We start from the raw sequence: 13383 nt of genomic DNA, 5'->3' as shown, positions 1-13383 counted from the left end.
TCAGGCCGCTTTAGTTAGACTGACAGAGTCACCACTGAGTGTGTCTCCCTGGGGGCCCCGGGCGCACTGAAACGGTCTCAGTGCTGTCCGATCTTGAGCCTTCGGGCCCGGCCGGGCCATTACAGGTAGTTCGGTTGGTCAGAAGTGGAGGTGGTGGGGGAGAACCAGGGGTGGTCTCTGCTCAGGAACGGCAAGATGGGTTGTATGCTGGAGCTTGACTGCGGCTACGTGGGGGGCATGGTAGCGGTGATCGCGCTGATGATGATGACATGCCTGGCGCTCTTCTACATCGAACGACGGATGAGGAGGCGGTACCCCGGTGAGCTCCATCTCCAGCCTCTACAGATGTATCTTGACGAGAGGAAAGCGCAAAATTTGAATCTGAACCTGTAGAAGCGCTCCCCTCGTGTTTAGCAGTTGCAGCCTCCTTCTGCTCTTGCCTGCTTGTACTGACATCCATATTCCTCTTCTTCATATCCTTGCCTGAGTGCTCTGCATAACTGTGGAATTGAAACTTCTGTCCTGTTTGATTTTTTTTCATGTTATGAGGAATTCATTGTGCAGGAGCGCCATATGGGTTTGAACCGACCGATCTGCTCTCCGAGCAGGAAAGATACCATCTGCGACGATTCAAAGTGCTCAGAATGTCAAGCAGCGCGGACAAGGTCAACGCTACTCAGATGATACATGGAACAGCAGGGGAGCACACAACCGATCGGACAACCGAAGTCAAACACTTGTTTGAGATCGCTGTTGGAGCTACCATTGAGGTGATCAACACAAGAAGTTGGGGATGGCAAGGCAGTCTGAACCATCAGAACGCATGGTTTCACTTTCTGAGCAAAGAAAAGGTAGCTGTTTCAATCGATACACCATGTTGCGTTGACCTTACTCATTCAGTCTCTCATTCAAACGGGAGATGCAGTGACGGTCAAGGAGCTCATGCACGAGTCGATGTCTTGGAAAGGATTGTGCAGGGGGGTGGAAGCAATCTATTCGTTACCTCTCAGAGATGGTGTGAGAACCATGTTTGCATCGACAAAACAGTTCTGATGAAGTGTTGAGCAGATTCCAAATGGATGATGAATGAACGGAACATAAACATCTCTGAAATCGCTTTGGCTACGTGATGTGCATTACTTTAGTGAAATGAAGAACTCGTCCGGAGGGATACTTTAACGCGGATAAAGGATATTGTTTCGCGGGCTGAAACGTTTGAAAATAACGAGATGGCAGGGAAATTTGCTTTCTCAAAATGATTCAATTCATATACTATTTGTACATATATACACAGAGATCAATTATTCTTTTCTTTCTTGCTGCCTTTGTTGTCTTTGACCTCGCCCTTACTTTTCGTTTTCTCGGGTTGTTTGTCATGCTGACCGTGTGGAGACGTCGGTGCAACAATCAGGTACAAACAAGCGATAGAAGTGAGGCAAGTAACAAAGAGAGCAGCAGCTATCAGGTGTCTCTCCGTGAAGACAAAGGTTGAAACCGCAGGAAAGGTGTTCTCAACCGAGCCCGACAGGTTCATTATGGCACACTCCGGGATAGTCCTTGCGATTTCAAACGCTTCCTCCAGCCTCCTCCGGGCTTCCTGAGCCTAAGACCACTGCCGTCAACTCTCTCCTCTGCTCGTGTAGTGAACTCACCGACTCCTTGGCAGCTTCGGCGCTTTGCAAGGCAAGGATGTCAGTCTCACCCGGCTGCACACAGGAGCTCAGTCCCTCCTGCTGCTGAGACCCGTTGACCCACAAGCCCTTCACTAGCTCCTCTGCCATTCAAGGTGTCAAGCCTCCTGCATGGAAGCGAACACAAAGTCTACCTCCCCACAGAATGCCGGGCAGCACTTGTACTCCGCAACCATGCTGAACTCCAGCTGGACATAAACATGAGGGGGACGAGGCGTCAGCTGCAGGTGCACCTCTGAAGGATCCACGATACTCCGAGCCATCAGGCCACACGTAGACGCCCGAGCCGTTGCGAGCTCCTTGGCTCCAATCTCCATAGTACTTGACGGACTTCTCCGTGAACATCACTCCCCGACCTCCTGGCAGCGCCTCCAGGAACTCTCCTTCGTAACCTGCGCGAAGTCTGATCAGCATACTCCCTTCTGACATGTCTCTGAGTACGGTTCCCCCGAAAGTAAGAGACGCCTCGGCCTGTGAGGCTGTCGGAGCATCAGACAAGAAAGGATGTGAACCACACTGTCCCACCTGCTGTTGCTCCAGTCACCAGCGTAGACCGACCCGTCCTCGAACTTGACCAAGACACTGAGGGGTCGAACTCAGCTTGCGCAAACAAAGACATGGAAGCAGCATTGATCGCCACCTTCCATATCCGTTCCCCTGTCTAAACTCCCCACAGAAGTAAGATCCTTCCGAGGATACAAAGAGCCCCCTGTCCATATTCAGAGTCAACCTGCTGTTCATGTTCCCGTCCTTTCGGCTACCTGCCGTCCTCCTTCCCATTCACGAACGTCCCCTTGTACTCTTCACCCCCCGGCCAGACGAGTCGTCCTTCCATCCTCCACATTAAATGCTCACGTCAGGGTTGAGCGGGTCTTTACCTTTCCCTTGAGGGACTCCGTCGATCACCGAACCCTCGAACCTGCGCTGTGTCAGCTGATCGCCAACTGTTTACTTCCTCCACGTCCCTCCCATCACCTCTTCCCGTTCTTCCATGTGAATGTTCCATTCCCATGTGGCTTGCTGCAAGAATTTCTCAGCTCCTTTCAGCCTCATCGCACTGGTTACCCGTTCTCCCAGTATCCAATAAAACGCTGTCCGTTGGCCCAAGTGAAGATGCCGAAACCCACCTTTCCACCATCTTCAGAGCATCGCTAGGAAAGTCAGTCGCGTGCTCGCACAGGCTTGCCGTTCTGATACGAGCCTTCCAACCTTGTCCCGTCCTCCATGATGTAGAAGCCATCGCCTTCGGGGGTCCCCCACCTGCCGAAAGTGTCAGAGAATCGCATCATTTAGGTAAATGTCCTCTCACCCTCCTACTCCCGACTTCAAACATGTTCCTTCCCAGCTCTCTAAGCTGGGTCTCCCGCACATATCTGCCAACGAAGCCCCTGCTCGAAACATGATCAGTGCAGTTCTGCTATACTTGTGTGCAGGCCGGGTGAGGTGGAACACGAGGAAGCAGAGGAGGAGGGAGAGGACAGAGGGAGATCAGAGAGAGGAAGGAGGAGGACACGTGACCCAACAGCTTCCGCCAGCATCATCACCCGCCATCGCCAACAGCATGGCAATCGAGGACCGGGAGCTGAGCATTTGGCGCTGACGTAATTCCGAAAAGACTCTGAGGCAGACTCGGATTGGAGTGACTGAAATATGCACGTGAAGATCAAGAGGTGGAGGCTAGGAGGAGGAGGAGGAGGAGGAGGAGGAGGAGGAGCCGAAGTTGAGGATGGAGAGCAAGAGGGTACTGGATTGATTCCGTAGTGTGCAAGAGGAGGAGAGGAAGGGAGATGGAAGGAGAGGAAAAGGAGCAGGGAGGGGATACAGTGCAGAAACAGGGGTTAAAAGGAGCAAGTAGGTGGTAGCGAAATTGAAGAGGAACAGATATCTTCTGACATGCAGGCATCTTACAGATATCTGAAGGATTCGATCAACAGGATCTAGGATCTCTTTTTGTACATCTCAGAAGATTAAGTGGACTTGCAAGTTCGCTCTGGCCCTGCTTGTGCTGGTGGTTGAAACGTCTCTGATGGAGGGTAAAGCATGTTTTCGTGCCCTTCCCGCATCTCAGTTGCCATGCAGTCAAACCGATGAGAACGCTTCCGAAGAAGAGGCAGGCTAAGGTGCTAGAGGATGTGAAGACGGGATTGTGTGGTTACATATAAGGGCAGGAGGACCCGGAGGCGTACCTGAACCTCCTGCCTCCCAAGAAGCAATGGAGTGAAGAAGAGCAGGAGCAGGCAAACGCGAGCTGGAAGGCCATATGTGAACGAGTCTCGCATGCAAGTGAACCGTTGAAGAACGGGGAAGTGAGTGAAGAGACGGTCAAGTTCGACGGGAGGATCGTAGCTCGTCGAGAGATGTCAAAGCATCTCATCTTCCTCGAGCTCAAACCTCTCCGACGATGCATGCAGCCCGAGGGAGCTTCGAAGATGGAGGAGGATACGCCGCAGCTGCAAGTCATGCTGGACGTCTCTCGCTGGCGAGGAAGCGTTCCCTTCGAGGTAGAGGCGACGCTGTTGCGACCGGAGGCGGAAGCTTGGTTCCAAGGGCTCTGCGGCAAGTCGCTCAGGCACGGCGATGCGCTGGTGTACTGCTTCGATGCCTGCATGCTCAGCGCTAAGCCGCATCCCGTGTACATTCAAAGCATGATCGAGCTGATGAGGAACGAGAGCGTTGGGGTCAAGAGGGTTGCCGAGAGCCTAGAGATGTCCGAGGACGCGGTCGCACAGCTCTCGAAGCTGTCAGACAAGACGCTGCGACAGCAGGCAGCGAGAATCTCTAGGCTGCTCCAAGGAAGGAATGCGCAGGCGAGCAGGTGAGGAGGGACAGGAGGAGCAGGAGGAGCAGGAGGAGCAGGAGGAGCAGGAGGAGCAGGAGGAGGAGCAGGAGCAGGAGCAGGAGCAGGAGCAGCAGGAGCAGGAGCAGCAGGAGCAGGAGCAGGAGCAGGAGGAGGAGGTCGTGGTAGCGATATCAGCGTGACTTGCTTGCAGGCTTCGCCCGTGCAAGATTGACAAGGAGCTCCTGGATGCGCTGGAGCAGGCGAGTAAGACTCAAGCGAAATTTCATATGAAGCGAATTGAGACTACCGGGGACTTCGACGTCGTGATCACCATCCCTTCCCAGAGCGAGGAGAGCGAGCAGAAGCGGCGAGACGCGTATGCGCATGGCAAGAAGGCACCACAGGTGCGTTGGATGCTGCAGAGGTTGAACGAGCTGTTCGGTGGCAGAGCAAAGAGCTCTTGGTTCGCCGGGGAGGTGCCGGCACACCAAGACGGGAACATCGCCTGGGAGGACGGGAACGGCTGGACAGTCGTGGACGTTGGAGGAGGGCGCGGGGATCTGACAGTGAACATTGCCAAGTACATGTCCAAGTTGAAGGTGGAGATGGTGAGTATGATGGTGCGAAGTTTGCGGGGGAGACACGTGCTGACTCACTTGCTGCTACTCCTTTGCAGCTGGAGGTCAACTTGCCATCCCTGGAAGCAGCGAGGACGGTGGCAACGGAAGTCAAGGATGCGGAGGGGAGGGAGATCGCGGAGAGGATCCGCTTCCGCGAGGAGAACGTGACGGAGCTGCTGGCGAGACGTGGGATCGTAGAGGGGGGAGGGGAGAAGGAGCGCCTGGTACTTGTAGGACTCCATGCCTGTGGAGGCCTGACGGACGCCATCCTCTCGTTGGCAAGGAGGGAAAAGGTACATTTTGATACCTCTTTGCCCCTCCTTCCTCGTTCCTCCCTCCCACGTCTCTTGTTGTCTCTCTTCCTGCTCCTCCTCGTGCTCAGCTCGCCCGTGTCATCCTCCTCTTCGCCTCCTCACGTCTTCTCAGGCTCCGTTCCTGTGCTGCCCGTGTTGCTTCCTGAAGCACTTTCACCTCCGAGAGCTGGCTCACAATGCAGGGCAGTCGGAACAAGAGAGCAACATGCTACGAGAGGAGGAGAGAGGAGAAAGTAGACCCGGGGAGGAGGCAGCTGGGAGCAAAGGGGATACGAGCTGCGACGAGTGGGAGGAGAGGTGAGAAGGGATGATGATGATGATGATGATAATGATGATGATGATGATGAGGAGGAGGAGGAGGAGGAGGACAGTTGGATTGGAGATGGGGGACGGGGGAGGGAGAGGAGGATTCAATGGAAGTGCAGGTGGAGGAAGCTCGCAAAGCTTGGGGAGTTGACAGACCCGCACGAGGAGTCAGTGAGGTGTCAGAAGGAGGCCATGATAGGTGCTTCCTTCTCCTGCTCCTCCTGCCCTGCTGACTCCCTACTCCACCTCTCCCAGCTCTCGGCTCAGCTCGGCTGGGGAAGTTTGACAAGGACAAGGTCCGAACGGCTTGACTTCTTTTTTGCCATCCTCTCTGACTCACTTGGCAGTGGGAGCTCGGGATTCTGTCATTTGCTGATGACATCTCAGCGAGAAACCTTGTCCTCGTTGGACTTCCTTGCAGCACTTGATCTGGTCCCTCCTCTTCCTCCTCCTGTCTCCCTCCTCCTCTTGTCTCCTCTTCCTCCTCCTCCTGTCTCCCTCCTCCCCCGCCCCCTGCCTCGTTAGTCAACTTCCTCTCTCCTCTTCCTCCTCCACCAATCTGCTGCAGAGTTTTCAAGCCGAAAGTTTTAATCGTTTCAAGGTAAAAATCTTTTCGAGCACACAAAATAATCTTACAAGCCCCGCCACACCTCCTCGTCTCCTCCTCCTTCCCCCATCCCTTCCTTCCCTCCTCCTCACTTGGAGCATGCTATCTCCACCAGGTCGTCGGTGAGTTTGTCAATCCACTCCGGCCTCTTCGTCACTGAGTATCCCATGTGCCCGACTCGGAAGTACTCCCCGGCACAGGCCGGGTGCAGCCCTGCGGCAATGATCCATCCTCGCTCCTTCATGGGGGGAAGAATGTCGCCCGCCGCCTTCCCCTGGGGGTAGCGGATGCAGGAGAGTAGGTTCGAAGACACCTGAGAGCTCTCCGTGAGCAGCTGCAGCCCAGCTGAAGAAAGCTTTTTATGGACCCGGTCCTTGGTCCGCCTGTGCGCGTCAAAGTACCCGTCCATCCCTCCGGGAGTCTCCAGGAGCTGCTCCAGCCCGACCCTCAGGGCCCCGACGAGGTTCACGGCCGGGGTAGCAAAGTAGGAAGGCTTCCTCTTCTCGTAGCTCTCCATGATGGGCATCCAGCTGCGGAGGTTCGCAAAGTAGTTGGGGATCGCTGCCTTGTCGGGGATGCGCTCGAGAGCTTGCTGGGAGCAGATCATGACGCACAGGCCGGGAGGTACCCCAATGGCCTTCTGCGAGCCCGTCAGGACGAAGTCGATGCCCCACTCGTCCATGCGCAGCTCCTCCCCAGCAGCGGAGCAGACGGCATCCACCACGATGAGCGTGTCGGGGGAGACGCTCCTGGTCAGTTCGCAGAGGGCCTTGAGATCGGCAAGCACGCCCGTGGACGTATCGACCCCTGTAATGGAGATGATCTTGTAGGGGCGGGAAGACTGCTTCGCTCCTTTCAGCTCCTTCTCCACCTCCTCATGCAGCGGCCTCGCACCAACAACCTTGGGAGCGACCGACGTCACTTCCATCCCGTACTGCTTGTACGCGTCCTCGAACCTCGTGCTGAAGAACCCTGAGTTCACCTGTAGAACCCTGTCGCCCCTCCGCAGGAGGTTGCAGGCGACCACATCCCATCCGAGCACACCGGAACCAGAGAGGATGAAGGGCTGAGCGGAGGAGGAGAGGAAGACTTTCCTGACCAGTTCGATTGACCTCCCAAAGTCCTCGATGAGGGTCGTGTCTGTATGCGCCCTCGCCCCCGACCCAGCTGCCTGCAGGACTTCAGGAGAGAACTCGACGGGTCCGGGGATGAAGAGCTTCGGCCTTACAGACTCACTCTCATAGCCTCCTATCGGCAGCGAGCCGTACGCTCGGGAGGAAGGGAGTCCCTTTGCTCCCCTGCTGCCAAGGATTCTGCTGTAAGGAAAACTTGCCTTCAGACTATGTCCCGCTGACAAGAGACATTTTCTCAACATGACGAGATATGTGGATGGACTTCAATTTAGTGCCTGAGCAAAGAAACGATCAAAACCCGAGGAGATGTCATAGGTATTACTGTTTGTGCGGGTTCACGCTTTCTACTCTTCTATCAGCTATCGCAAGACAAATATGGTTGGTTTGACTGCTTGCGACAAACTGCCTTCCTTCACATCCGTATCTTCCTCCTGCTCCCGCTCCTGCTCCTGCTCCTGCTCCTGCTCCTGCTCCTGCTCATCATCTTCCTCTTCCTCCTACACGATCCCCTCCGTCGCTTCCCTCTGGTTTCCCTTCATTCCATCAAAAAGATGCACAAACCTTACCCCGCCCCTCAGATTTCGATACTACCCCTACCCCCCTAATATATCACATGTTGACCCCACCATTCTGTCTTTGCATTTATGTGTTAGCTACTTGTACCCCTCATCAATAGCAGGACCCTACCCCCCATCAGCGCACGGCTGTACCTCGGTGTGGTGGTCCTTTACACCACTTTCACTATCTGGTACAAATCTAAATCCTTGTTCAACTGTAAAATTAGTTATTATTTACAAAAATATATTTATAGTGAGTTAGTCTACCACCCCACAGAAAGAAAACCATATTAATTTAAAATATTTTACTAGGTACACAGAGGAAGTGCCTTTTAATTCCTTAGTAATAAATTTAAATACCAGATACAAATATTGTACTAAGTTACAAAGTCGGAACGACAGTAGTAGACTCGATTCGGCAGCAGGCGGACAGGAGGGGCAGGGAGCAGGCAGGAAGAGGCAGGAGGGGGAGGGGGGAGATCGAGAACATGGACAAGACTAGAGCCGCCGATCTACGTTCCCATCACTGTTCTACGCCATACCGGTCTTGCATCTTTGAATACAGGCACGGGAACTTTTTGTCTTACGATTGGTGAGGGCGATAACACGAAAAGGGCAGGGGCAGCTCAAAGGGCGTGGTCTGAAAAGCGGAAAAGCTGCTGCAATCGAGACGACAAGGAAAGATGTCTGCAACGATTGCGATTGAACTACAAGCCCTCGTCGCTGATGCTTGGTTGTTGAGAGTTTTGTCATCATCTTGTAAGAATCAGGATCCAGTCGATGCTAAGTGCACAGTAGTTTGATTCCAGTCCTTCTCTTCCCTTGCAGGGGGTTGCAGGACGACCGCAAGTTGAGGGGGAGGAGATTCATGGCGAATGGTGCCAAGAAGGGGGTTGATGTTGCCGATGTCGATCACGGTGATTTAAAAGTTGTAGCAATTTAATAACAAACCAATGAATAAACCCAAAGAAGAAATGAAGGAGAGGAAGAGAAAGAAGGGAGAGAGCGAGAGAAAGAGAAAGCAACTTGGGGAGGGAGGGAGGGAGGGAGGGAGGGAGGGAGGGAGGGAGGGAGGGAGAAGGGGAAAGAATATGTACATACAGATGCGGCGACTATTCACAACGTTGATCGCGGAAGACGCGATAGTTCTTGTGCCCTTTCTCGTTCCTCAGGTCCATGAAGCTCCTGAGCACCAGCTGAAGCTCGCAAAGGTGATGATCGATGAAGAGCCTCTGGGTGTAGTGGTTGGAGATGCTGATGTTCATACAGATGTCCCTGTACCCGCCTGACTTGATCGACTTGTAGTTAGGGTCCAGCCTGTTCTTCACCCTCACCACTCTGATGTCGGAATCCTCCATGATGAGCTCGACGGCCCTCCTGAGCTCGACGATGTCGTCGAAGACGAGCGCGTAGCGCACGATGTCCGTAAGCCGCGACACGTCGCCGTTGTAGGATCGGACGACCTTCTGGATGGCTCGGCTGACGTTCTTGAGGGCCGGGCGTTTGATCATGGTGATGCGGTCTGGGACGTCGGTGATCTCCTTCCATGCGATGTACCGCTCGTTCTCCCGCAGGAAGTCGTCGAGGAGGAAGAAGCAGTTGCACCTAGAGCCCAGCTCCTTCACCTTCTCGAAGAACACGGGCTGTACGACGAGAGCCTGCGCGTACAGCTGCTCCAGGGAGTTCACCCTCAGTTGGGAGGTGGTCATAGTGAGCTCCTTTGTCAAGGCCATCATGGTTACCAGTCGCGAGCTTTTGCGAGCGAGCTTCTCCTGGATCTGGAGAGCCAGCTGGGGCCTGAAGGTGCTCTCGAGGCCGATGGGCGTCCGCGGTATCCTCATCCCATCGGAGGGGAGGGAAAGGTGCTGTATCGCAGAGCAGTGGACTTGGAGCCTGTTCATGGTGTCGTTGAGCTCCGCCAGGTTGCGCTCGTCCTGCGCTACCTGCCGCCAGAGCTCGTCGTACTCAAAGATGTCTCGCTCGATCCTCTTGAATGACTTGTACAGCAGATACCTCCTCCAGACGAAGAAGGAAACCCAGGCGAAGAAGAGGAAGATGTGGTTGGGCCGCAGGGTACTGATCGTGACGCTGAATTCTCCATCCCTAAGGTTGATGAGGAGCGTGTTCATGAAGGATCCGGCCAGGCAGTACACAGGAAGCAGCGTAAGCGTGTACTGCTCCTTGAACTGCATCACCGAGCCATACGCCAACTCGAAGAGTCCCCAGAGGAAAGATTGCAGGAATCCGAGCAGAGGCAGAGGCGTGAAGGTGGCGACGATGAGATCGACGACTCCTGTAGCATGGAAGGCGCAAGCGACGGCAATCTTGCCCAGGAGAGTGAAGCCTGCTTGTGCGAGGATGGGTGTACCAAAGGTCGCGATCATCCGGAAGGAGATATTGACTAACTCGGCAACGCACTGCCAGGAGATCCTCAGGTCGAAGTGATACCGCTGGTTCCGAGTCCTCGTCACGTTCTCCTCCTTCGGCTCACAGAGTTCGGTCCTTGGGCTCAACCCGCAGTCAAACTTTGACTTCAGTGCCCAGCTCGCCTCGCTCAAGCTCGTAGGGTCGAGCTGGGCACTGTCCTGGGTCACGTGCAGCTCGAGAGCGGTGGGGTCGTGCTGGTAGGAAGAATCCTGCGAGCCTGTATAGAACTCCCATCCGTTGGCAGAGATCGGACTGGGGAAGGAAAAGTAGAAGTGCGACTCGTTCCTCGCCTTCAGCTCAGGGGTCAGCTTGACACAGTCTCTTAGGAAGCTGAAGCGCTCAAGGGAGGCGTTGGGGGCAACTGGCGACCTTGTCCTCAACACCTTGATGCGGGCATGCGAGACAGCGAAGTGGCTGCGACTGACCAGCTCCATGATCGGGAGGTAGTCGTCCAAGACGTAAGTGACTATCATCACAACACCAGCTACCACCAGCCCCATCTGAAACATGCGTTTGTGTATGACGTTGCTGAGAGGCCGGGAGGAGAAAATCACGCTCCCTGTCTTGGCGTCGTGCACTCCTGCCTCGACCGAGTGGACGAGGTGGTCCAAAAGCCCCCCCGGCACCATCCCCTTGGCTGCCATAAGGAGAGAGCTGACAGAGGACGTGTCGCCCTCTGCAGCGCCTTCGCTGACCATCATTCCTGACTGCATGACGAACGTAAAAGTCTGAAGGAACTTTCGCCGTTGTTTGATGAGGAACAGCACGTTGCTGGCGTTCCCCTTGTCCATCTTGCGCGTCTGCAGGATCAGCTTCCTCATGATGCAAGCTTCATGGCTCGCTGGAGAGACGAGCGAGTGCAGCTCAATCAGAGCAAGCCTGACTTCGCAGATGTGACCCAGCAAGTTGTTCTGGATGGCCTGGTCGTTGGTGAAGCAGATGTTCAAAGTGATGTCTCTGTACCCGCTGCACGGCCTGCTCAGTCGGTTTCTAATGTACGCGATCTCGATTTCGGTGTCTTCCATAAGCTGCTTCAGCGCCCCATTCAGGTCCTCCAGGCTGTTGAAGAAGATGCTCTGCCGCACCACGTCTGTGAGCTGAGAAACGTCGCCGTACAGGAAGGCCAGGATCTTTTCAACCGACCGGTTGATGTTCTTGATGCTGGAGAAGTAGACATTCCTCATGGCAGCTGGGGACTTCTCCAGGTCCTTGTACAAAAGGTACTGCTTCTCTTGCCCGTCCGCATTCACTATGCAGCAGTATCCGCTCCAATCTATCCCTACCGTCATCACCTTACGCAAGAGCATTGGGAGCACGACGACAGACCGGGCGTACAGCTGATCCAAGTTGTGAACAGGGTAAGAAGGAATGGAGTCCGTTAATGAGCTGACGGAGATCGAGATCATGGAGTCGATCGGCATCACCCTCGACCTCGAGCTCATCCGGCTGAGCCTCCTGTTGCTTCCGTCGACCGTCGGTGCCTCCATGGACGACGACGGCATGATGAACGTGTGCCTGCTGGTAGGCGTAGACTTGCCGGGGAAGGAGACGAAGAATTCGTTGATGAGCCTGTCAGTCTCCTGGAGGGCTGACTGAGCTTGCCCCATGCTGGTGATCGACTTCCATGCGCTGTCGAACATGGCAGCGTCCACCCTCAGCTCCTTGGAGGCAGCGATCCTCCTGGAGATCTTGTGCAGGAGGGCTGCGAAGAATAGCACGAAGGCCACCAGCAGCTCGATCCTGTAGCTCCTGACCGTCGCGTACCCAATGATCCTGATGACGAGAGAAACCACGAGCAGCTCCAGGGCGAACGTCTCCAGGAAGAGGATGGGGCAGGGGAACACAAAGATTGTCTTTGCCATGAAGTCAGGTCACATCGTATCGACAAGAACGCTTCAAACTCACCACAAAGAACAACGTCAAGGTCTGGGAGTTGTCAAGCTCGGAGATCTCATCCCTGGCCCCGACGGCAAGAACAAGGTTCCCGATTCCAACGATCCACCCTCCGAGGACAATGATCTATGGGATCAGTCAGATGTCAACAAGAGCGAGAGGGAGCGGAGCACATCTTCACTCACCCGTCTCGGAGCCTTCATGCACTCAAAGAACGCAAACACCGACGACAGCATGTATGACAAACCCTGGGCTGCAGCCAAGACGAAGCTCAGGTTCTCATTCCAACTGCAGCTCGCCAGACTGAAGTCGATCCGTGTTGGGTTTCTCTGGTAATCAGTTTCGACCAGCACAGTATCGATCTTCACCAGCCGATGCTCGTAATCGTGATACTTCAAAGTGGACATGTACGCCATGGTCACCAGGTATCCACCATATATGAACGACAGCGCCTGGAAGAACTTGTGCGCGTAGAGCGCTGTCAGCGGCTCCTTGTAGAAGAATGATGTGAGCAAGTCCTTCCTGTAGAGTTCTCTCACTCCGAGCTTTGAGTTCAGGTGGTTTCCTGGCTCCAACATGTACAGCAACGTAAAGTGCTCTCTGAGCTGAATGTCGAGCTGCTTGATAGGATCCTCTTCAGCGTTCAACTCCTCCTCCTCCTCTGCGCCTTCTTCATGAACTTTGTAGTCTAGAGATGCGTCCGCCACCATGGTCCTCCCGGAATCAATCGGCGGGGGGAACGGAGACATGCGGTCACGTAATCATGGCGCTCAACATCAGCGAAATGTTGTTATCCTCCATCGCTTTCCCTCAGCGTCGATGCTCGTTCCTTACGAAGATGTGTTTACACAAGAATTTCCTCCGTTCCTGTGAGATTTTTGATCTGGCATGACTCATGTCAGTTTGATACCAGTACGAAATTTGAGAAGAGTAAAGGGGGGGCGGGGGCGGGGGGGGGCGGGAATTTCCGTACATCATAGGGGAGATGAAAATTGAACATCGAATCCAACACATTGAAGCATAGGTGTTGTAGGACGAAAGAGAAGAAACACAACA

The 13383-nt window shown here is 54.5% G+C and overlaps 5 protein-coding genes across 5 annotated transcripts; 2 read left to right on the top strand and 3 right to left on the bottom strand.

The window, feature by feature from the left end:
• The first annotated feature begins 170 nt into the window (after window positions 1–170).
• GUITHDRAFT_154137 (hypothetical protein) lies at window positions 171–1280 on the top strand. The gene is made up of 4 exons (XM_005827392.1): window positions 171–319; window positions 565–851; window positions 901–1015; window positions 1069–1280. Exons 1-4 carry the CDS (start codon window positions 196–198, stop codon window positions 1128–1130), a joined length of 588 nt encoding a protein of 195 aa, XP_005827449.1. The 5' UTR covers window positions 171–195; the 3' UTR covers window positions 1131–1280.
• Window positions 1252–3286, bottom strand: GUITHDRAFT_154136 (hypothetical protein). Its single transcript, XM_005827391.1, has 14 exons — window positions 3236–3286; window positions 3001–3079; window positions 2870–2951; window positions 2757–2818; window positions 2667–2711; window positions 2570–2610; window positions 2453–2519; window positions 2332–2400; window positions 2217–2273; window positions 2133–2170; window positions 1925–2083; window positions 1826–1879; window positions 1653–1774; window positions 1252–1603 (listed from the first exon to the last, which is right to left on the bottom strand). Exons 1-14 carry the CDS (start codon window positions 3279–3281, stop codon window positions 1298–1300), a joined length of 1227 nt encoding a protein of 408 aa, XP_005827448.1. The 5' UTR covers window positions 3282–3286; the 3' UTR covers window positions 1252–1297.
• A 762-nt stretch (window positions 3287–4048) lies between these two features.
• GUITHDRAFT_142774 (hypothetical protein) lies at window positions 4049–5705 on the top strand (the record flags this gene model as incomplete). Its single annotated transcript, XM_005827390.1, has 4 exons — window positions 4049–4506; window positions 4682–5078; window positions 5147–5383; window positions 5517–5705. 4 exons carry the CDS (start codon window positions 4049–4051, stop codon window positions 5703–5705), a joined length of 1281 nt encoding a protein of 426 aa, XP_005827447.1.
• Window positions 5706–6284: 579 nt separating this feature from the next.
• GUITHDRAFT_154135 (hypothetical protein) lies at window positions 6285–7727 on the bottom strand. Its single transcript, XM_005827389.1, has one exon. The coding sequence runs from the start codon at window positions 7690–7692 to the stop codon at window positions 6406–6408; it is 1287 nt and encodes a 428-aa protein (XP_005827446.1). The 5' UTR covers window positions 7693–7727; the 3' UTR covers window positions 6285–6405.
• Window positions 7728–9119: 1392 nt separating this feature from the next.
• On the bottom strand, window positions 9120–13076 carry GUITHDRAFT_113496 (hypothetical protein; the record flags this gene model as incomplete). The annotated part of the gene is made up of 3 exons (XM_005827388.1): window positions 9120–12287; window positions 12340–12453; window positions 12513–13076. 3 exons carry the CDS (start codon window positions 13074–13076, stop codon window positions 9120–9122), a joined length of 3846 nt encoding a protein of 1281 aa, XP_005827445.1.
• Window positions 13077–13383: the final 307 nt, after the last annotated feature.

The sequence above is a fragment of the Guillardia theta genome, assembly GCF_000315625.1.
Source record: "Guillardia theta CCMP2712 unplaced genomic scaffold GUITHscaffold_67, whole genome shotgun sequence".
NCBI classification, from domain to species: Eukaryota; class Cryptophyceae; order Pyrenomonadales; family Geminigeraceae; genus Guillardia; species Guillardia theta.
This window is presented reverse-complemented; position numbering and strand designations above follow the sequence as displayed.